Genomic DNA, 23830 nt, shown 5'->3' on the forward strand with positions numbered 1-23830 from the left:
TAATCATGATGCCATGGACACCTGCCTTCAGAGCAATTTCCACAACAGCAGAAAAAATAATACTAAAACAATTCCATGATTGGATTGCTGATCGAGATTGTGGTTAGTAAGAAAAGCATAAAGTAAATCTGATTTAAACACCAAAGAGTAACACATTCTATGCTTATAAAGAAGCAAAAATAACACATGGACACCCCCAGCCCACCCTAACCCGATATGATTTGTCAGAGAAGGGTGGGTCAAATATCAATTAAAAATGTCCTAATCCGACAAGCCCCCCTACCCGCCACTCTGTGTTAGAACAAGGGTATTAGCACTTGTTAATTTGTCTTAAGTTATGATTCATTTCTTGAGACGTTGTTGTTTGTTTAACATTATCAGCATTAGACCACATATGGGCCTGTCTGCTGACACTCCAGACGTCAAATTGTGAGTGCTGACACATATTTTGAAATTATACGGCCATGGTGAAATAATCTGCTTACTGTCGCTGATATTAGAAGGCATCTAAATGCATGTCATAACCCCAATTAAAATGACTCATGACCTAAGGCTTATTGTCTCTCAAGGAAAATCACAGCCAAACATGTTTAAGAAACCTAAATTACTTCTGGGCACGTGCAAAGTGTCCTCACTAAGCCTGTGTTTCATCTCCCACCTTTAACCTTCAATATTATATGGGCAGGATCATACTCTATTCTGTTCTATTCAGCCGGCTATAACCGGACCAAACACATTTTGCTGTTCATCTTCAGATTTGGCAGGGATGTGTGAAATGAAACATGCTTAAAGGACTTGATTTGTTGATGTGATTTGAAATGTAATCTCTTTACAGTGAACTGTTATGGTATTGGGAGACTTGATGGAGTTGTTTCATTCTACATTATGGCCCACTGAAAGATATAAAGACTTTAATCTTGTCAAACGGCATAAAAGATGTGTCCTGGCGGGTCACCAAAACATCATAAAATGTCCCTCTAGTCTTGAAAAAGCAAATGGATTATACATAGACAAGTGAAAATTGTTTTTCAGGCACTTTGTTGTCTTTGCAGCTGTTTATTTTTGCTCTTCTTTTTTTCTCGTTTACACCTTTTTCATTTTTATGTTTGTTTCATTTTTTAAGGAATTATAGAAATCTTAGCCCAGTGACAAATTTTATTCGCAAGATTAAATAATAGACAAAGTGCCTTGCTAAAACAGACTGCATGAGCTATATTTCAAAACTGTAAACTTTCCAAGAGCATGTCTACAACAAATTCATGGTGAGGTATAATTATAGGAAAGGACCTAAGCAAAACCAATAATCAGTAATATTTTGTGTAATGAGCTGCCTTATTGTTGTAATCCTCACTGAGGGAGATGGACAAAACAGATAAATAAATTAAGTCAGCAGCCCACCAAGGAAAGGGGAGGGGCCGCCTAACAAAGCAAAGATTAGGGGGAGTCCATCCTGACCTTATTTTAAGAGCACGACGACCCCCAAACCCAACACACACACACACACACACACACACACACACACACTGGGGTATCTGCTTTAGTTGCCTGTGACAGTCTGATTTGCGGGGGCCTCATGAACCTTTACTTTTTAACTGTTCACTACTTCTATAGTGTTTACTGTCTGTTTCTGAACTACTTTTAAAAAGTATGTATGAAATACGATAAAAACTTGTGTTGGTGAGAATCAAGCGGCATCCTCCAGGGCTGAAAAATGAAGCCAACACCGAAGTGCTAAAATCTGCAGTTTCTCTAATGGCCACTTGAGGCTCAATCCCCATAGACCCCCATGTTAAAATGCCCGACTTTACAGCAGAAATAGACATGTTTACAGCCTGGTACAAAAAATGGTTTTGGTCTTTATAGCTAAATTCAACATTCATGACAACTTTTATATACAATTTACCCATTTATTAGGTATTTAGGAATGAACTTATGTGTAATTAAGGGTATGGCCACGTTGCGTGACCAACCTGGTCTCACTCCAAAGTTGTCGAATACCAGCACTTGGCAAGTGACTTCCGGCGTCAGATGCCGACAGAAAAAGCAGTTCTTTCACATCGGCGCCTTTATTGTTTACAGTGTTAGGGGGAAATGCTGCAGGACAATGACAAAAATTCAGGCATTAGTTAGTTTATCAAGAAAACACTGTTGCTCCTGCTACACTAAGATCCTTATGCATGGCAAAGGAACAGTATTTTCTGGATAAGCTTTTCTTACTAAACCAAAGTCTTGTGCCATATTCACAATATAAACTTTACTTATACAATACAAAAGAAAACACTATATACTTAAACGTTTCTCTTTGGTGGAATAAATGTCAGTCTAAGTTCAGCATTTTTGGGCCCTAGCATCCTCTATCTCCATGGTAAAGTCTTACTCAAGTGTGAAATATGTTAATGTAGTTCCGTAATAGTGTGGTGTCAACATTAGTACATTGTGTGTCCACTCTAGTTCTTTTGTTTTATAGAAAGAAACTGGAACACGATGCAGAACTAAAGACATGAAACAGAATATTATTCTTGATGAATGATTTAAATCAGACAGAGAAAAACTACTCTGCCTGAAAACCAGATTCAAGCACTAATGTTCCATGCTGTAGGTTGCCACCAGAAAAAACACCAGACAAGAAAGAGAGAGAAGTAGATGAAAAAAGGGTGGAGTGACAAGAAAAGCACAACAGAGCTGCAGAGAGCAGCCAGAGACACCTTCATCGGCCTCGGTGATGCCGCGGGGAGAACTAATACGGAATGACAACAAAGAGGAGCCAGGGTGAGACAAATCGCAGCAGAAATGCTCTTGTGGAGGAAAAGAGGATACATGGCAAAGCAACGGGTCAAGATGCAGCAACAAACAGCAAACATCCAGCACCGGACACCTCTCTGTCATCCTCTGTCAGGACGGACAGAGAAGAAGAGGATAGGAGACGGATTACACCTCAAGGCCTTGATTCAACACAATGGCACAGACAGATAGATGCAACTGTATACACGCCTACACTGTTCAATCTGCAGAGACTCAAACATGAATACGCACACACTGTCGGGATAAAGAGGTGATGGTTACATTAGTTGCAGAGGATTACACAACTTGGACCATGTCCCTGTCCCTGTCCTCTACTCCTTTAGCCTGTATTAGAAAAAAAATAATTAAAGCTGAAGCTAATTCATTAAACTATTTATTCAGTTGCCCTATTAATCATTTGAAGGATCATCCAGGTTTATTCCACTTGATGCTCATACTTTTGGCCATCATCTTATTGATTATGGTCACATTAACTCACCGAGTCAATTGCTGGGATCGACAAGTTTAAGCTGGGGCTGTGTTTACAACCTGACTGCTTATGTTTCTTGACCTGTCAGAAATATGTTAAGCAACGGTTTTCAGAAATAAGCAGTCCCTCAAAACTGAGATCTAACGGCAATGAGCTTTACATTACTGCTTTTATGATGAAATTAGAATGGAAGTACATTAAGGCACAATCAAATGAAAACACAGCACAGCAACTGAGAAGTGTTTTGGATCATCTTAAAGAAGGAGACTGCGTCCTGTCTGAGCCCTGGATAAAGCAAACTCTAAGGGTGTGTTTATTTTTTCCAAGATCTATTAAGTTTAGAAAGGACTTGATTTTGGCTTGATTTGGAGTTGAAGAAAACATGTTTGTGTGATTTTGTTCATTTGGAGATTTGGAGATTGTCAGTAATTCCAGATTACTGTACAGACAGTATCCTTACTGCATGGCATGGTGTCCCTCAGACGGGGTTAGACAGCCAGCTCCTGATACATCCGCTCCCTTGATCAATTTAAGTACTAGATGATGGCCTAAACACTTAGTAATCTGGGACCTAAAACAAACTCCTCATGAATCAGTGATAGGCGTGACAGTGAGCAGTGAGCACTGTATTGTGGATTGTTATGAGATCTGGTTTCATTTATTAAATGTTTAATCTTCTGTTCTGGGTGCTGCCAGCTGCTGGCTGGCTGGGAACCCAAACACAGGACTTTCAGCCAGAGCTATTATCCAGTATATCAATGAATCTTTGTAGCAACACACACTGGTGATGTGTGACACACGCCAGAATACCAGAACCAATGGTTTTCTATAGCCCATTTCTGTTGTACCTTAGGGTGTGCTCGATTACCCAGGGTCAACTTTGGGGAGTAGTGGCACAAAAAGCAGTTGTTTTCACTGAGAAATTGTGCAACCTAAACCAGGTATTTTCAGCTAAAACATAATCTTTTCCTAACCATAACCAATGTAATGTAATGTATCAGTGGTCTGCAGTAACATACATTTATTCTGGTGATTGGGTTGTGCTGTGCCTCAGGTACTTCTTCTGCCTGTATGGTGTGTCCAATGTGTGCTACAGCTGGTGTGTCAAACTTTGTACCGCTTTACTACAAACATACCAGCTCTGTCTAATAATCCAGAGTGACTGACCCCAGAGATTTAATGCTGCTGTTAAAGGTAGCTGGTGAGACAACCTGTTTGTAAGCCCTGTGTTGGTGGCTGCTAAGCCATCTTACAAAGTGATCTTTTGTGCCCCTTTTTCAATTGATTAACTGTTGTTTGCTGACTAAGAAAGAGAGAGCGCCGCTTAGGATAATCCCTCCTCAAGATCGGCCCGAATTGCACACAAACACCACAAGACAAAGAGTAAACGCCGAGGCAGCAGAGGACAGTGGTGTATAAATACGTCTGACTTTGAAAAGAGAAACAGAAGCGGATCTATAGAGAGCTACAGCCCAATGTGCAACTCATCCCACTGCAGTGATTGTTTTAGCACATTTTCAGAAGAAATCCGCCAGTCTGAGCTGAGAGGAGGCTCAGCGGCCAGGCTTAGAGATTTACTAATTGTTTTGGTGTTGCTTGACCTCATCTCATGTAATGGAGGCAAACAGTGTCATGGGACTGTTTTGCAAGTTGATTACAGCTTGAGTTGATTACAGTTTGTCAGCTATGGAGAAGGACACTGATGCGTAAGTACAGTCAGCTTCACAAAGTGACTCGCAAAGACCCAAAAAGACATGAGTCTGCACGAGAACTTGGCAGAGTGACAGACACGAAGCACCAGAGTGAGGTACTTAGAGTTTCGTAGATAAAACAGCCTTCACATTTATAAACCTGCAGATCCATCGGAACGGACCGAATTTTATGTTACAGTGTAGCAGAGATGTAAGATACCAGAATACACTTATAAAATTTGCAAACAAGATCTACAGTATTTCCACTTGGTTAATATGATCCAGCAATAGAAAAATCCTGAAAACTTTTTTTTTATTTTTTATTACTTCATTTTACTGTTACTATGTTTGATTTAACTTTACCAATATCCTCAGTCATGTTACATGCATACTGGAAAATCAGTTTTTGCTCAGGAATCATAAATACCCATGACTCAAATAACTGAAATGGCGCTTTTTAAGCAATATGAAAATGGCAAAAGTACACACTCTGGCTGTGTTGAACTCACATGCATTCCATTCAGATTAAAGATCATGTGTACATTGAGGAGATCACATGACTGTAATCATTTGACTTTGGTTCACTCTCCTTTGTGATGTTTTTTTTAATCTCCTCCTACAGATGATCACAGGTGGAGTAAATGAAACCTTGTTGTTACTAAGCCTCCCACTGACAGAAGAGGAGGTGCTGTGTGTTACTTACATCAAACAATCTCTCTATGTACACCTCCTCATTGACCTTCTCCCGCAGCATGTCCTGGGAGTGACGAACAAACGTCACATAACCGTCAGCAACATCCATCCCTGGCTTCTGCAGAGGACAAAAGGAGAAAAAAGCCATTGCTCAGACAACTGGGACCTGTTTCAGAAAGCAGGTTTCACAAACTCTGAGTCTAAGCCTGAACTCTGAGATGACTAACCCTGAGATGGAAAACTCAGAGTTTTTGGTTCTAGAACAGCTCATCAGAGTTTGTTCAGTCTGAGTATGTTTTGCTCTGAGGTGTGCTGTTAAGAAAAAAGCCATCAGCAATGGAGCTCCAATATAACAATTCATCATGGCTACAGCAAAATAAAAGGCAGAGCCTCCATTTCAATCTGGTGGAAGTAGAGCTATTAATGAACTATCTTTATAAAAGCGAGCCTGAGTCAGAGCAGGAAGAAGTGACACGAAGTTAGCACAATAAAGTGTTGATCAGTGTTGTCCATTAAATCACCATTTAGGCCATAGTTTGTATTACATTTTAAATATATTTGTTCAGCTTTGATCTAACAGGGACTAAACACAGGGGCTACTGACTGAACATGAAAAATATCAGCCCATTCTCATTCACAACTTGTCAAATAGTGCCACTCCGTCAGTGATTTAGGAGTGAGACACTGACACAAAAGAGCACCCTTTACTGCAGTGTAGTGTCAATTAAAAATGTAACCAGACTCAGTCAGTTTGAAATGCCGCTGGTTACAACGTTACATAAGGAGCTGGAAAATCCCTATTGGGTGCGCGGGAGGGGCAGTGGATGGGTCCAACAAACCTTTTACCTGTGAGCCCAGTATTTGCTTCCCTGTGAATGTTGAGCCAAACCACGATGTTGATAAAAAACCTAACCATGAGCTTTTGTTGCACAAGGAAAAAACTATAAATACAAGGTGTTTTAGCAGTGTTGTAAGTTTATTTTGAAAAAGACTGTATGCATCTAACAAGCAGAAACTCTACATTTCCTGTGAAAATGGAAGTGTATTTTAAAAAGACACAATGCATGTAGCACATGTAAATCGATCTGGCGTCTGGGAATGTCAACAACAAATGCAGGAGGATACTTAGTGTATCATATGTGGACATGAAAGTCCACTAACAAAGCAGCAAGTTGCGATGAGAACAAGTTGAAAATATAGTTATACATACAAAAGTGAAAAAAGTACAAGAATCAGTACAAAACCAATAACTTCATTGTGAATCCTAGTGGGGATGCCAAAGATACCAAATATGTCCAACTAAATGAATAATAGAAAAGAATGCAGAGGGAGTTATAAAAATGTTGCTTGTTTACTTTTTTAAATCATGTTTTTTAATAGCAATGAAAAACTATTAAAATGCTCTTTGAATTACTCTCCCAGCTGTTGTTGTTGGGATGCTGTTAAACCTGCTGTCCACATTAATATTTTGATTTCAGTATTTTGCATTCAATTATCATCCTGAGGATGTCAAGATATGTTATTTTTGTTTTTGTATTTTTGGCACACTCTCTGCAACAGATAAAACAAGACTCAAGGTCTAAAGCTGTGCTAGTGGCTCCTAGAGGCTAAAATTTTCATTGCATCCCATCATGTCACTGTGTCAGTCAGAATGAACAAGAGGCTGATAACTTCCTGAAAATGTGAAATGGCTCCAGAGGATGAGATGAGGGGGTCAATAAATCAAAAGGGTTAATGAAGTGGGGAGCTGAACATGTTCAGCCAATTTTTATCTCAATCTGCCCATGTGATTACAAGCTATCTTGTTCACAAGAATCTTTGATGCCCAAGGAAGGGTCAGGAGGTCATCAAACTCCTCCTCATCATCTCAAGGCAATTGAATCGAACGCAACTGGACTTAGCTGCGTTCGATTCAATTGCATTGAGATTACTATGACCTGATAAATGAGAATATCCACAGGCATCCTACTCATCACTTTTAAAGCCCTCCACAACCTGGCTCCCCCCAACCTGTCTGAGCTCCTCCATCGGTAGACTCCCTCCCGCATTCAGGTCTGCTGATGCCAGCCTCCTGTCCCAGACAATATATATATGTGTGTATATATATATATATATATATATATATATATATATATATATATATATATATATATATATATATATACACACACACACATATATACACACCCAGACAAAATGTCCTAAAGACTTTAGCAAATTTATGATTTTTCTCTATCGCCACCTGGGGGTTGACATGTTATTGACATACTTTTGAGTGAAAAATTACAACTGTTGGATAGATTGCAATGGATTTGATTGAGACAGTCATGTTCCCCTCAGGATGAATTGCAATAGCCTCTGACTGTTCATCCAGCGCCGTCATCAGGTCAACATTTCCCAGTGATCCGGCCAGTTTCCGGCCGATTCTGGGGGGAATCCTTCATCCTGACTCTCAGTTGAATCAGGCAACTGAGGGCAGCCCAACTTAAATCTTCCTGTGTGCTGAGTTTGGGCCGAAGCTGAGCCAGGTCATTTTTGATAGTGGCCAAGTAACATCGGTGTCTGCAGATGGAATCAGGTGTCACCTACTTATTCCTTCTGGCATGTTGAGTTAGGTCCAAAGCTGGGCTAGGTCATTTTGGCTACCTGGGTTTGATTTGTCCTTTTGTCAAATATCTGCTAAACTGACAACCCACCAGCTGAAATTTGGTTCAGTGCTAATTAGCAAATGTATTGCATTGCCATTGTGAGTATGTTAGCATGCTAATGTTAGCATTTTGCTCAAAGCAGTGCTGTGCCTAACTACATCCACTCAGAGCTGCCAGCATGCCTGCAGACTGTATGGACCTGTACGCATGGAGCATGTTTGTGCCCTCAAATCAATTGTTTTTAATGTAGACGTATGGTCGGTACACTCCAAAGTGAAAGGGATGCTGTTGTGGCACACAGGCATTCCCAAGCACTATGCCCTGAGACAGTTAGAACGTAGCAATGCATACCATGTCATGTGATGAGCAGCAACCAATCACAGCAAGCAGATATCTTCTCTTTATTCTGTAAATACTAGTCTATGATAAATATGGTGAAGAAGTTGTTTGTTTTAGTGTAGGGCAACTCTAAGCTTTACATCTGTCTGACATTTTAGGCCAAATACACACTTAAAAAAAAAAAACCTGGAAGAGGAGCAGCTCCAAACTTGGGATTTTTGGTAAGTAGGCTATGATATGGTGCTTGTATGGTCACATAGCAACTTCTGACGTGACCTAGGTGGCACAGAGTAGCCACAAGAGAAGCACCCAGCGCCTGAACTTGCATTTTCCAGGTGATTTAAGTGTGGTATGTATCTCTGCCCCTTTCTCTTGTGAAAAGGTACATTAGGTGACAAATGCATTTCACATCACTTAAGTTAAAGCAAATTTTACATAAATTCAAAAAATAAAATTAGATCTTTTTCTATTGTTTTCAGTTTTCAGTTGGAGAAATATCCAAAGAAGTGTTTCATTTACAAGGATGAAGATTCAGGACCACAGGGCAGCCGTGCTCTTCAGTCAGCTCCTCTCAGAGTTCGGCTTGGCTGGTAAACAACACTCACAGTCTGGGCATGTGCAAAGTGAATAGGGGCACTAGGGACACTCAGTTGGGTTTGATGGGGAGAGCAGATTGTTAGGAGGCCTGCCATTTTGACATCTAAAATATTCACAGAGGACAATGCATTTGTAACCCGCACTTTAGCTCTCTTTCTTACATCAACCATTTTCAAGATAAGATAACACTCTACAAACCTTTTTGTCTCAGTTTCTCGCTCCTTTCTCCAACTCATGACAAAAAGTCACGCAAAGAACTCATTGCTAACTGCTCCTAAACTTAGTTAACACATCTGCAATGACACTTACAATGTGCAAATGAGTGTCTTTTTACCAGTGAAACTCTAATTTTGTACATTAAGGACACAATTAGCATGCTGGGCTGGAAACTGCGACCCCTGCCAGTGTACACAGTGCCTCGTCAAATTCACTGACAAGGCATTAATTTGAAATTTGGCATGTTGCTACGGTCTAAGTGTTGGCAGCTAATACAGATCTGATGCGTACACACAAACATACACACACACACACACACACACACACACACACACACACACAACCCACCACCGCCACCCTGACAGCAGAATGGGCATGTGTTGTACAACATGGCCACAAAATGTGTACTGCACAGTGAGCGAGGCACGAGGCATGGCTGCCTGTCAGTGTCTGGCCACATGCATATGAATGGACATTTGGGGGGGAAAACATGGGGACATTTGATGTGGAAATATGACAACCAAAGCCATCTGGATTATGATTCTACATGTGAAAGCATGGTCAAATATTTGTACATGCACAAGAAACAAACACACACGCAGTACTGGGGACAAAATGCCTTCATTCTAATCCTTAAAAACATTTTAAACTTTTCATTTTAAGATTTAAGAGAAATGTAATTGACCAATGGTTGTCAGTTTAATGTAACATTAATTCTAAAGAGGTTGAACTACTGAGCAAATTTAAATTAGTTTGCATAATAAAATAAAATGAAGCCATTAAATTCACCTATAATTTGAATAAGCAAACATATTTTGTAGAAATCTTAAGTGCCACTATTCTATTTTTTTAAATCAACTTAACAGAAACATTTATCTATAAGGGATCCTTAAACTGCTGTTTTGTATTGTAAAAAAAAATGTATAGACTGGATTAACCCCTGGCTGCTGTGCTGCCCCCAGAAATTTTTCATTGGGGTAGCCAAATGAGGCCACCAAAACCAAAATCCTGAACTGTATTTCATTAATTCAATTATGCTGTTAACGTATATAGGCGAGTTGAAAACTGTGTCAATATGAGAGTTAAGGAATCACATACTGATATACTTTGGTTTCTAATTTTACAGTTTTTATTACTAATTATCTGATGTGCATGGAGTAATACCAGCACAGGTAAAATTTTGAGTTCCACAGCAATCCCGTTTTAATGTGTTATGTATTCTGTATAAACAAGTGTAGGCAATGTATTGTTCTTTAAATAGGCTTGTTGTCAGGCCTGCCATCAGGGCGAGTCAAAAGCCCCATTTTCACAAAGCAGTATGGTATGGTTTGGTTCAGTTCAGTTCGGTACGCTTTTTTTTCCATTTCCACTGTATAAAGTTGTGGATGGTACCAATGGAACCATTCCTTACCGTCCCCATTTCTGGTCACCCTTCTGTTGGGATACCTAGTAATGAGTGGACCTTCTAGCGTTTACATACCGTATATTTCCAAATAGTCGCCTGGTGGCAAATAGCTGCCGGGCACCTAATAGCCGCCGGGGGTTTGACCCCATTTTGCATAATGAATAAATAAAGGTGATATATATAATAAACGTCAGTCCGATTAAACGCCCAGGCGATTATTTCCTCATTCACTGCCTCATGTCAATGGCCGTTTGCGCTTTCACGCACGGGTCGGTGGTGAAATGGTGCACATGACTCGTGCTACGAATGGACAGACAGCCACATATCTAAAACAGTTAATACATCTGGCTACATCTTTCCCACATCAAATATCCGTGATCACCTTGACCCGCGTGCGTAAAAGCGCACACAATTCTGTGTCCTCTCACCGCAGATGCTGTGATTTGATGGCCCGGTACTCATTGTAGCCCACTCTTAAAAGACCCAATGATAATAATAATAATAATAATAATAATAATAATAATAATAATAATAAGTTACTGTGGACCTGTATGCCATGCCTTTTAATAAAATTACCAGAAGAGTTCGCTGAAAAACAGTTAATGTCAGCCTGAATTACTCACATGCGTCCCCGGTGAAAATTGCTGACATGTATGGGGAATACAGCTTCTACAGGCTCGCCATAGCTTACTGTCAGGACTCAGGGACCAGAATTCGGGATGGTGGACCGTCGGAATGGCGATATTTTGGTGTAGCGGCCTGTAACTGTTGGTTAAATGGCCTGTTCGGATGGTATTCGGATAACTGGGGCTTTACTGATATAATGCAATAGCACCACCCAGCGGTGAAACCTGTGTACACGTGTACACGAAAAAAATGACCCACTCTAAATGTTTTTGTACACAAACTCACCCCTACATTATACAGTATTTTTGCACTAAAAAACATACTGGACAGGAACTGTAACCAAATAACGGCCTTGTACAGGTTGCCACAAAAAATAAATAAAAGCCTTGAGCAAATAGCCGTCTGGTTCTTTTAAATGCCTGGGGTCAAAATTGATTTTGTGAAATAAATGCCCGGGCTACTATTTGGAAAAATACGGTATATTAATTTTGACCAGGGTGATATGAACTGCATATATTCTAATCCAAGGACAAGGACTAAATGCACAAACCCACTATTTTAAATATCCCATGGAGAGAGACTTTCACTGCAGCCTGTCCTATTTTGTTTTGAAAATGTTGGTGTGCAACCCCGTTCTGTGGATGATAAACGAGGTGCAGGCTTCTCTCTGTATCACCGGTGAAGAGCCCGGAAATACAGTGAGTGCTGGACAGAGCAGTGAGTGACAACAAAGCACCATAACCCACAATTTGGTTAGTGTAAAAACAATGGCAAAACAAATATTTCCTGGCAATCCACAGCTCAGGAGACTGACTCTTCAAACATTATTTTACCCTAGAGGTGAAAGAAGGCTACAGATCTGTTTGTAAATGCAATAATAACTGTGCGGGGTCTTCTGTCGAGGCACTGCAGCACGGCGCTTCCTATTGGCACGATAGGTGTTACTTGACGCTCACCATATGACGCGTTGCGGCACTGTGTGTGTTTTCAGCTTCACAATTCAATTTTGATTCTTGATACCAAAATCAGTTCTTAATATTATAAATAGAAAAGGAACACTATTTTCAGGCTCTTATTCCAGTGCACTGTGAGTCATGTCATCTACTCATGTTATTTTATTTGTTTTCCTTCCTCACTCATGGAAATTAAAGCAGAATTGATTTTGTGGCTCTGTTTAGACAGATGACAGCATAGTGACTTATTAAATATTTTAATAAAAGTCAACATCTTTCTCAAACCTTAACAGAGTGCTTTAGCTGTCAAACCTAACCTAAAATCTCAAAAGAAAAGCAGACATAGATAAATGCATGCACGCCTGTCTCCTATAAATGCAAATGCATTGATTAAGACATTGAGGCCTTAACAACATAGACACAGATTAAAGAGAAAGTAAGTAAGTCTCACTTACAGGTACATCCACATACTTTGAGGCAGCTTTCACCTTGACATAAAGGAGAGAGAAGTGAGTGAAAAAACAGTCAGCACTCCAGCTGTGGCACCATTTTTCAGAACAAAGGCTGCCGTGGTGAGACTGTACAGCCTGTAGTTCAGTGCTGAAGTGGCAACAGTGACTCATGTGGTGATTTTAGCTGCAAAAGTGCACTCACAAATTCAATAACCTGGCTTTTGTAATATTGTGGGAAACCAGCTGAGGTGTTAAGCTATTTGGTGCTCAGGAAGAAGTCAAAAAAGGTCAAACTGTATCAAAATGACTATTAAAGAATAAAGTTGGGGTGGATGGGGGGTGGGGGGTATTCTAATTTGAATGCATTTTTGTTAAGATTGTGATTCAACAAACAAGATCCAGAATAGACTGAACAGGAGAGCTTTTGCTGAGGGCCATACTAAAATCATGGTATCTCATGTAATGTAATAAATAAAGACCATCATCAATTTATGTACACATTTATTTAATAAAGAACCTTAGAAGTTAACTCAGAAAAATCAAACATTTACAACAGTTTTGAATTCTAATGTTGTGTTGTTTTCACTTTTAATCAATAATTAAAATAACAGGAATACACTGTCGGCTTGTTTCAAAGTAGTTTTATCACTCATGGTCATCTGTTTCACTGCACTGAAAACTTGTCATATCTCCTGATGAAACTGGTGAGTATCTGCCAGAATGTGTTTTAGAAAGAAGGGGCGATGGTGTTGGAAGTATATTTGCTACTTACTGTGAAAGATAGGAAGGAAGAGAAGAGTGTTCCCTCATCATATCTGGAGAGCTTGGCTAACACACTCTCGAGGATGACCACAAACTGAGAAAGAGGAGAAGACGAAAAAAGCAGTAGTGGAATTACTTAATTTATGGAAATAGTCTTCATTCTTCTACAGTTTGGTTTAAAATACAGCTGTATGTCATATTGTCTATGTCACCCTAAAACCATGTATCTCACTTTTTAAAGATTTTCATACTCTCAAATCAGATTAAGATTACAGGGTCCTCTATCCACTGAGAAAATACTCCAGTATATTTCTCTTGTTAGATATTCTTGTTGTTTTTTGTCTCTTTGTGGTCATTTTCAGTTTTCTCTAGGCTCTTTGAGTCTGTGTGTGGTCATTTGAGTCTTTCTGTAGTAGCTGTGAGTCTCACTGAGTCTCTCTGTAGTCATTTTGAGTCTCTCTGTGGTCGTTTTGAGTTTCTTAGGAGTCCTTTTGACTCATCTTAACTGCCTTTGCAATTATTTTGTGGAAATTACTGTTGTTTTCAGAGTCACACCAAGGGTTTTGATATGCAAGATGGTTTTGGAGGGCCCATACCAGCAACAGATTTAATGCTACATGGTGGATGTCCAAATACAATAACCTCAGTTTTATTGTCATTTAACTTGAGATGACTTTGGCTCATTCAAGTCTTAATATCAGCCAAACAGGCCAGTAGAGGGGTTAGTGAGTTCTTACAATTTATATTTAGAGGGAGGTAAATCTGTATGTCATCTGCATAACAATGAAACGACATATTATGCATACAAAAAATGGAGCCCTGTGCTTGAAATATAAATATAAAATGCAAAATACACAACAATACAATACATTTACAGTGTAAATGTAAACTGTAGTATTCTGTACCTTAGCTACTAGCAGAGTTATCATCTCCTTCACCGTCTCTTCAATTAGGTTGTCAATTTGGGAATGGTATTGTCTCTACAGAGGAAAGAAAAACATCATGTTACTCATCTCATCCACACATAGCAAACCTATCATAATGTGACATTGAAGGGAAAAATTACTCAACATTTTTATATTATATATATTATATATTAGTATCCTATTTATATTCATTTGTACTGAATTAAGTTTTTTTCTAGTCTGGACAGCCCTGGATTTGCTTCCTGTCTTCATGCTAAGCTAGGCTAAACACGTACCAGACCTACCGGTTGCACATAACATTTTTATCACTCTTCTCATCTTACTCTGGATAACATGGGAAAAAAGCACATAGTATTACTCAGAATGTAAAGTTATCCAGATAACTCAGTAAATTGGCCTTTTGGAACAAGTCACTTTTATAAATGCTTGTGATTTCAACATTATCTCATTTAAACACATTGATATTTATTTCAACCAGAAATTCATAGATGGAGATTTAACCAAATAGATCATGAGAAAAAATCTGTCAGATGAATACGTTAGCATTGTACATCTCTGCAAACCACAGTACACTTCATATGTATCGAATCAGTGTGACACCTAGGCGAGATGCCTGCCAAGCTGCAGACCATTGTTTGAGAACAACAAACAACAAAAGGGGCTGTTTTATACTGAGCCATCACTGCGTTTCCAGCCAGGAGTGTGCCACCAAAAAAACCTGTATTTTAAGACAAAATAATCTTTTTATTAGCATAACCAAGTGGTTTTTATGCCAAAACCTAACCACAAGTTTACCACAGCGTTGATGAAAGCTTCAACGTTTTTGCTACATAATAGCACACCAATGTAAGGTATCCATGGTTTGCAGAATAAATTTACAATGCCAACATTAACTCTGTTGATTAGATTGAAAAATTCACCCAGGATAGAACAGTAGAAAGGAAAGAACTATGGCTTGTGCCATTTGCCATGTGTCTGAAATCTTTGCAGGGCTGGCATAGGACTAATGGTTGCTACAATAAAAATTACTGAATAGTTGTAAATAGTTGAAAATGTCCAAGTAGAGTAAGCCATATTTTCATGGAACAGCTGCAAAGCTGCTCTCCTTTAATACAGCCAGGCTCTATAGTACAGCATTTAGCTGTATATGCAAGTGAACATTGTGAAATGTGACAAAGTTTGACATCCAGATTGACAAGACACTGATTCACTCTGAAGAATCTGACCAAATCTGTTGTCTCTGCTCCCTCTTTTATTAATAAAGCTAAGTATATAACATTTTCAGGTAGCAGCTTTTTATTTTTAACCAGCACTGATCATCGCTTTCAGTTTGAAATGCTTAAAATAACCAATTATTCTGTGAGTAATTTTATGACAGGTGAAATTTCAGTCTGTCTTTTGCTGGGAATGTCTGCACTCATCATTTGTATATGTTGTATATGTTTGAGCTACTAACATATTGCTGAATGCTGAAATACATGTAAATTTCCCTCTACAGTTAACACATAAACTCATTCTGCTCAAGTTTCAGAGGCAATAAGCAGTTTGCATCACATGAGTTTCAGGAGTAACATTCTCCAGATAAACTTTAATTCATACATCAGTAACTTAAACTGATCAATGTTATAGTTTTGAACCAGAACCTTCTTTATTTGGATTGAGTAGCTCAGGAAAAATAAAATGTGGCAGATTTAGTAGCTACAGCTGTTAGTTCAATGTGTCAGATACATATGAAATCAATGTTACATATCTTTTGCTGCACTGTATGTACAGGTATTTATATACTGAGCATCTTTGGCAAAAACATTTCTTTCTTGATGAAGTCAGTTTTATCTCATTTCATTTCCATTTCATTGAGTGTACACTGGGCTGCTCTGTTGTTAGGCAAATATAAGTTACTGGCAATATTAAAAGACTCTAATCAGGTAAAATAAAAAACAACAAAAAATTAGATTGGACATCCCTACTTTAAAGCGGTCAACAGTTTTGAAGTTGGCAATATCAATACAGTATATCATGACATTATTTTTGAGAAATACATTTAATTACTAAAAAAAAACATCACTGAGGACAATGTAAGCGTCTACCAGTCTATCCAGGAAAAATTGGGGGGAAATTTGACTCGCTAAAATTTTTTGAGGATGTTGTGTTCCTCCAGCTGTTCTAGAAAGATTTCAGACTTGGCAGAGGCAAGCAATATCGTCCTGCATTGCAAATGAACTGGGATATTTTGGGGGAAATGAAGTTTTGATTTTGAACAAGAGCACTAACACCACACAAATTGTTTACAATAATTTTATTAGGCATAAAAAAATAAAAGAAAAAAGGGTTTGACTTAAATGTGACTTCATTTTTTTTTCCTTTTGTTTTTAGATTTTGTAGATTTTCAGATTAGAGTAAGCTTAGTGCATATAAATACCACACACTTCTTCACTTACACACTACATAAATAGTGTATGTAATGCTCCAAAGTGCATACAGTAACTGGATTTTGCAGTCAAAAGTCATTATAAATCAAACCCCTAAATGAATAAATGTTGAAGGATTTCAGCTGTATTCTGTTAATTTTTCTTTTGAAACATTATTTTTCATTGATTAATCCATTTCTTTATCATTTTATGCCTATAAATGCATTACATTGTTTATTTATGAAATCTTTTTTCCTGTTAAGCCCTTTTTCTTAGTCGCATGTAAATGAATGAAATGCTATAGAACCATTTTCAGGACCTTCCTTATAAAGCAAAGCCCATTGAAGGACTTTGGGATGATTACTCCTGCTAAAGAACTGCTGTCATGGAAACTCAGACGCAGTATTACTACGAGGAATCCTTTTGTTTAGCCTTGTAGCACCAACAGAACAGTGAAGGACTTTGCAGTAATTAATTCATTGTCAGTAATTGGTATCAGTCTCCAGCTTCTGCGAAATATGAGATCTCTCACTTCTACCCCATGTATATTCAATACTATCTACACATATGCTAATGAAATCCAAACAATTCAAGTGGAGGAAGACAGACAGGGAAAACTGATGACTAATTATACATTTGGGAACTGGAAGGTGAGATTTCAATTGAATTCGTAGCCACACTTACCCAGTCTCTAACAAACTTTCACAAGACACAGAGAAGAAAAATAAAGCAGCAGAGAAGGAGAAAGACAGAGGTGACATAGCACATGTAAAATGATGTGAATACTGCAAAGGAAGTAAAAGACAAAGAAAGAAAACTGGAGTATCTGAGGAACAAAAACTTAAAAAAGACCATTCACAAATAATTTACTCTCATTCAGCTCCAAAGCGTAGTGATTATTAAATTATACGAGATTTAAACAGGGAAACTGTATGATGTCAAAGAGAAGTCCATCACAGGTCTTAACCTTTTGGGCAAGATAAAATGATTTGCCCCCAACCTGTTAAAGAAAATGAATTTGACATGACATATTTAGCGTCTCCTACCTCCTGCCCTAGGTCCATGGCACACAGCTTGGCTGATTGGGCTTTGGCATCCACCATGACATTGAACATGGTGCAGATGGACTGTGGCACGCGGAAGTCTGTGGCCCGGCTGCTCTTCTGAAGCTTGGCTTCAAACGCTGCTCGTGTCCTTTGGAGAAGGAAAGGAATGTGCAGGGCTGTAGCTAGGATTTTAGAATTACTGAGGTTGTACGTACTAGTCTCCCAACCCACCTTACGCCCTTAATAAAATGTTCATTTATACTTTCTCCTAGATCCTATTTCCACACATAAAGCTATAGATGCTGTTTCACAGCCTTTTCCACACTGCAGAGAACCACATTGTTCAGTTAAATTAGTTGAATTTGAATATATTTAGTCAGAAAAATGTAGACCCCACCCAAAAAACAAAAACAAGAAAAAAACAAACAAACCTAAATAGTGTCAGTGGCAGCTGTGGTAGCCAGTGGTGGAATGTTTAACCCCCCACACACGCCTGAGATTCTGAGGCACATGATATTATCTTAACTTTGTGTATGGGGACTCCATGCTATACTGTGCTCAGAGATGAGCAGCATTTCTGTTGCTTGTATTTGTAATACGTATTTCAATTACTTTTGAGTATCTTGTAAATGATATTTGAGAGAGCTGAAAAAAAAAATCACATTTTTAATTTGAAACAAGACACTTTACAGTGAAGCATTTTTTTAATACTCAAAATACTTTCTCCATGATTTATAAAATATTAGATACATGAGTAGGTCAAAACCTAGTATACGGCTGGAAAGTGTACATAAATAGAGGGCTTTTTATTTCAAACAAAGAGACTTCTTCTTTAGTGAGACTCGGACACAAAGCAGAGCAGACCAAGTGAAAGGTACGTAAAAACGTTTATTTCCCTGTAGAATCCTTTAAGTAATGTTGTCAGGTACACAAAACAACAATCTGAGCATGTCAGTGGCAAAAATAAGCACTTTTAATGGATGTAAGCTGACAGGACGCACCTGCCCCAAGTGGTTACATTGCAGCCTGTTTGCCCCTGCTGGCTGCTGCACACGCGGTCAATACTGGAATAATTTCAGAAATTGTTCCTACAAGTCACTAAGGCACAGAATCTAGGTTAAAAAGTCTGGGTTGAGTTCCCCTTTAAAGACACACTCCCCTCACTGGATCCCAATATGTCTTCCAAGCTCTCTGCTGAAGTTTTGAAACCCAGTTTACAACAAGTCATGTTACTACTGGAATACATTCATATGATTTATGAATGCTACAGGCTTGCAACCAGACCCATGTGTTTTTAAACAGTATCTTACCGTTTTACACATGATTCAATCATGTCACTGGACATCAGCTTCAGTCGGGTCTCCAGGTGTTTGCCAAACTCCTCTTCTGGCCAGTGGAGATCTCTGATGAAGGTCTGCAGAGCATCCAGCTTCCAGAAGAGATCCTCTGACGTCCCTGATCCATTACTGCAGGGCCACAGGGCAGAAAAAAGCATTTTAGAGACAAGAGCTTTAAAAAAAAACCAGGGGGAAACAGAGATGCTGGTCCTAAATCAAATGCCTAAATAGCTTCTTGGAGTTTTTGAATAAATCAGGCCACACAGGAGACATGTCCCCAGCACTTTTTTAGAGGGCAGATATGGAAAACTCCACTTTTACAGTCCAAAAAATAATGTTGTACGGAAAAATAAAGGTATGAAATTTAAATTTAAAAAAATCTGTGAAATATGTAGAGTGTCTGGTTTAAACATTGTAGGAGGAGATCATTTTAATATCAAGAGCTCCGCTGGACTTATTGGAGTATATTTTTTTTAATACTTAAGTATTAAGATAAAAAAAATGCAATTTAATCCTCACTTTACACATTTTGTTTTATTGCACCATCTTTATTGTTTCTGTGCAAGTTTCTAAAGTTTCTAAATCAGTGTGATGGTCTGAACTGTGCCAACACACCATCATATATTATTTTTAGTAAAGTCTTTTAAAAACAATTTCTTAAAAACTTGTCCATGTAAAATTTCTATGATAACTTTGTATTAAGCCTCAAGGCTCTATGGCAGATATAAGGGCAGATATCAGTGCAAATTTGAACTACATCAAAGTGACATTAACATGCCCACCATCTCCAGGGTGATTTTATTCTGCACTTTTACACATTTGGAGTAAGTCAATATCATGATCAATTTCACTTTTTACAGTATGATAATATTTTTTTTAAAACCATCTTTTCATTAGGAGTGATATCAAAATTCCGAAAGAAAACTTGTTTGTATTTTGTTCTGCCTCGGTTAGGGCTATCTGAAAAACCAAAGCCCTTTGGAGGATTTGTGTCTGTACCAACTCTGTTCCCCCAAATTGAAATCAAATTTCCGTCCCTGACCACAATATCAAACTACTCTGTTTCAACTTAAAGTCCTGCATTGAAAATGTTGCATGTTAAAGTAGAAGTATTTACTGTTAAGTATGATCAGCCAAAAATTTACTTGAATTATTAAAAGTAGTCAATGTAAAAAAAATGTGTCTTATTATTATATACTATCATTAGATTATTATGACTCATCAATTAATGTAAAAGCAGGATTTTACTGTTGTAGTTGTTTCAGGCAGAGTTAGTTTGTTTTTAACTATTAGCCTATAATTGTTTTCACTATGGATTAAACTGCTAAATATTTTCTTCATTGATCTGATTGTCTAGTTTGTAAAAATTGAGAAAATAGAGAGAAGGTCTCATAGGCCAAAGTGACACCTTTACAATGTTTCTTTTGTTCAACCAATGATACAAAATTCAACATTATATTAAATTAATAAAAATTAATTAAAATAACTACAAGGAAAAGCAGCAAATCCTCCTATTTTGCATTGAAATGACTGAAATTACTATCAAAATAGTTGCAAGTTAATTCACATGATTAATTTATCAAGTAATTGTTCCAGCAGTACTGTTGGGTACTGTTTCATTCATTGTATTGTATTACATTTTCATTTGTTAAGTAACTTGAGCTGTCAAATAATTGCAGTGAGGTCAAGAGGACAATATTTCCCTCTGAAATGGAGTAGAAGAAGAAAGTGGCATAAGAACAAAAAACCTTAATTACCTCAAATTTGTACTTAAGTACAGTACTTGAGCAAATGTTCTTAGCTACATTCCACCATTGCAAAACATGTAATTTCTTTTTTATATATACTCTGCTCAGGTGGACCTTTGCACACCGTGTATCATCATGTGCAGACTGTAAGCATTTAGCAACACAGTCTGAGCTGAGGGGAATCAGGATCCTTGCTAACACTCCTGTACACCCTGCACTGTGAGTAAAGGTGAAAATGTATTCCATCCTGTCATTTACACACCAAGCAATATTAGCTTAGACTGTGTGAATACGTGGGTGCAGGATACACATCTTTGTACTGTGTGCGTGTGTGTGTGTGTGTGTGTGTGTGTGTGTGTGTGTGTGTGTGAGTGTATGTGAAAACACTGGCATAGAACAGACAGGAAACAGCATCTGAAGGTGTGCTCAAAAAAAAAAAAAAAAGATTGCGTATGCTTTGCATATGTATTTCATTTTCAGTTAACAAAAACAGAAACAAGAGGAAATGATACATGTCTTAAATATTACTGGATAGAGTCAGGGTCCCCACTCCAGAAATCATTTCAGGGATATTTTGTATTCTAAGAGACACATCAGTCACTGTGGAAACTGCAGTTTACTATGAAACTTCATAATCTGCACCTAAAAGTTAAAGTCATCCATTTCCAGGTCATTTTTACTTTTTGTGAAACTGGATCACTTATTAAGACTTATGCTGCATTTAAACTGCAGATTTTTAGGGATGAGTGGGAACCCTTTGTTTGTTAATCTCAGTTGGGAAAAGAGGTCACATGTTAGGGTAAAGTGAAGGACTGCTAGGACCAGGATTAACAAGAGCCATGCAGCTGCTGGTATGGTATTGCCACTGACAACTTGAATGACAGCACTACTTCCTGCAGCAGCTCCACACTCAGCCCAGTCCCAGCAGACTGAACCACAGTGCAAGGAGAAATTCAGACACAAGGGGCCCCTCTGCAACCATCTACCCCCAGCAAGTAGAGAACAGCCAGGGTGCTACAACACCAGGTAAGAGGGGGGACAACTTTTGAATGGAAAGAGATGAAAAGATGCAAATCTATAACCAGGACAGCAGCTACCACTGAGGTCAGTTCTTTGCATATTTTTCAGAGCATTTACAGTGTAAATACCTCAAGTTTTGGTGGAAATTTGGTTGTTGAAACATGCTGCCAGATGTATCAGATGATTTAGAAAAGACCTATGTCATATCCTCTTAGTTGTGTGTATTGACAAATTAAACCTCAGCCACTGAGGATTCTCGAAACCTAAAACACAGGTTTTTGTTTGCAGTTCTAAATTAATTAACCAGTATCAACAACAGCAATAGTGAGGCTGAAGAGAATGAAGTTTGGTTTATTTGTGTAAACCACAGACTCTGTACAATAATGGACGTAGCTAATGCAACATCACCAATTGTTTTGTAGACTCCTGTTTTGAAGCATCGAGTTTGGCACTTTGGTTGTCACTATTTTGGATTTTTGGAGCAAGAAGTGACCATATTTGGATGAGAGGGTGGAAAAAAAACCCTATCACTAGCTGCTAGCTTAGTTAGTACAGTGCATTTACAGTGAAGGTTAGCTGTGATAATGCTAATCTTCGCTGGCAAAAACAGGCCTGAAACCTTATAGGGTCTTTTAGCACAACCAAACACTGAATAGGTGAATCTATGAATCTGGGGTTACACCACAGTTACACTAGGTTACCTGTTGTCACTGTGGTAGTGACAGACAGCACCAATCTGTAACTAAAAGTGGCAACACCCTGAGTTATGCATAACTTTAAGCATTAAGAACATTTAAACAGGTGACTTACTCTAAAATTCACCCCTGTACAATTGTCATGAACAGGGAAATTACCTAGAAACCAAAACTATTTTGTACCAGGCTGTAAACATGTTTATTTCTGCTGGGAATGGACTCGCTCTTGGAGTCAGCCTCAAGTGGCCATTAGAGGAACTGCAGATTTTGGCACTTCCATGTTGGCTCAATTTTTTAATACTGGAAGTTGCTGCTTGGTGTATAAATAGGAAAAAAAAACAGATAAATGGTTGCTGAGCGATTGTTTTTGATGTTTGCATGAATGTGGACATTCATAGCCACTCACAGCAGGAGAGGAAAAAGGACTTAAAATAACGTTATCTATGATGAAGTCAGTGGATGAATACATTCTCACTCCGACTTTGCACGCATCGACGTTTAGTCATGGACTTTCCACATTGTCTAAGCCAGCAAATTTGTTATAATTCTTAAAGTTAAAACAAGTAACACATAAATTTAGTATAGATATCAGTAAATATAGTGCCATCGTAACACCAAAATCTCAACTTGTCACATTTTGGTTTATGACCAAATACCTTCAAAAGTATTGATATTCCCATGAACCTCAGTTGTACTTTGTGTTTAGTTCTAATTAGCAGATGTTGTCAGTGTTAGTATTGTATTTAAGCATGCTGATGTTAACATTAATCTACCCACAGAGCCATCAGCAAGGTTTAGACACTTAGGCCTGTTTGTATCTGTAAAACATTTTTCTATACCGAACAGACAGTAATATGAAATAAATTGAGTGCAAAGACGGCAAACATTATGAATTAAATACATATGAAACAGTAAATGATAAAGACAGATATGTGTATAGAAATGATGACACAGTAAACCAACACACCTGCTAGTTGGTAATTTCTCTACAGAACA

The 23830-nt window shown here is 38.3% G+C and overlaps 1 protein-coding gene across 4 annotated transcripts in view; it reads right to left on the minus strand.

Annotated features, from left to right (window-relative positions):
• cadpsa (Ca2+-dependent activator protein for secretion a) overlaps positions 1-23830 on the minus strand; it is a 261095-nt gene that overhangs the window by 35643 nt on the left and 201622 nt on the right. For all 4 annotated transcript variants that reach the window (XM_049568292.1, XM_049568453.1, XM_049568202.1 and 1 more), the window contains 6 exons: positions 19345-19500; positions 18035-18182; positions 14560-14634; positions 13665-13748; positions 12896-12928; positions 5666-5773 (listed from right to left, as the gene is read on the minus strand). In XM_049568292.1, coding sequence (XP_049424249.1) covers positions 5666-5773; positions 12896-12928; positions 13665-13748; positions 14560-14634; positions 18035-18182; positions 19345-19500 — 604 coding nt within the window. The remainder of the gene's footprint in view (positions 1-5665; positions 5774-12895; positions 12929-13664; positions 13749-14559; positions 14635-18034; positions 18183-19344; positions 19501-23830) is intronic.

Source organism: Epinephelus fuscoguttatus, linkage group LG1 (assembly GCF_011397635.1).
Source record: "Epinephelus fuscoguttatus linkage group LG1, E.fuscoguttatus.final_Chr_v1".
Taxonomy (NCBI): domain Eukaryota; kingdom Metazoa; phylum Chordata; class Actinopteri; order Perciformes; family Serranidae; genus Epinephelus; species Epinephelus fuscoguttatus.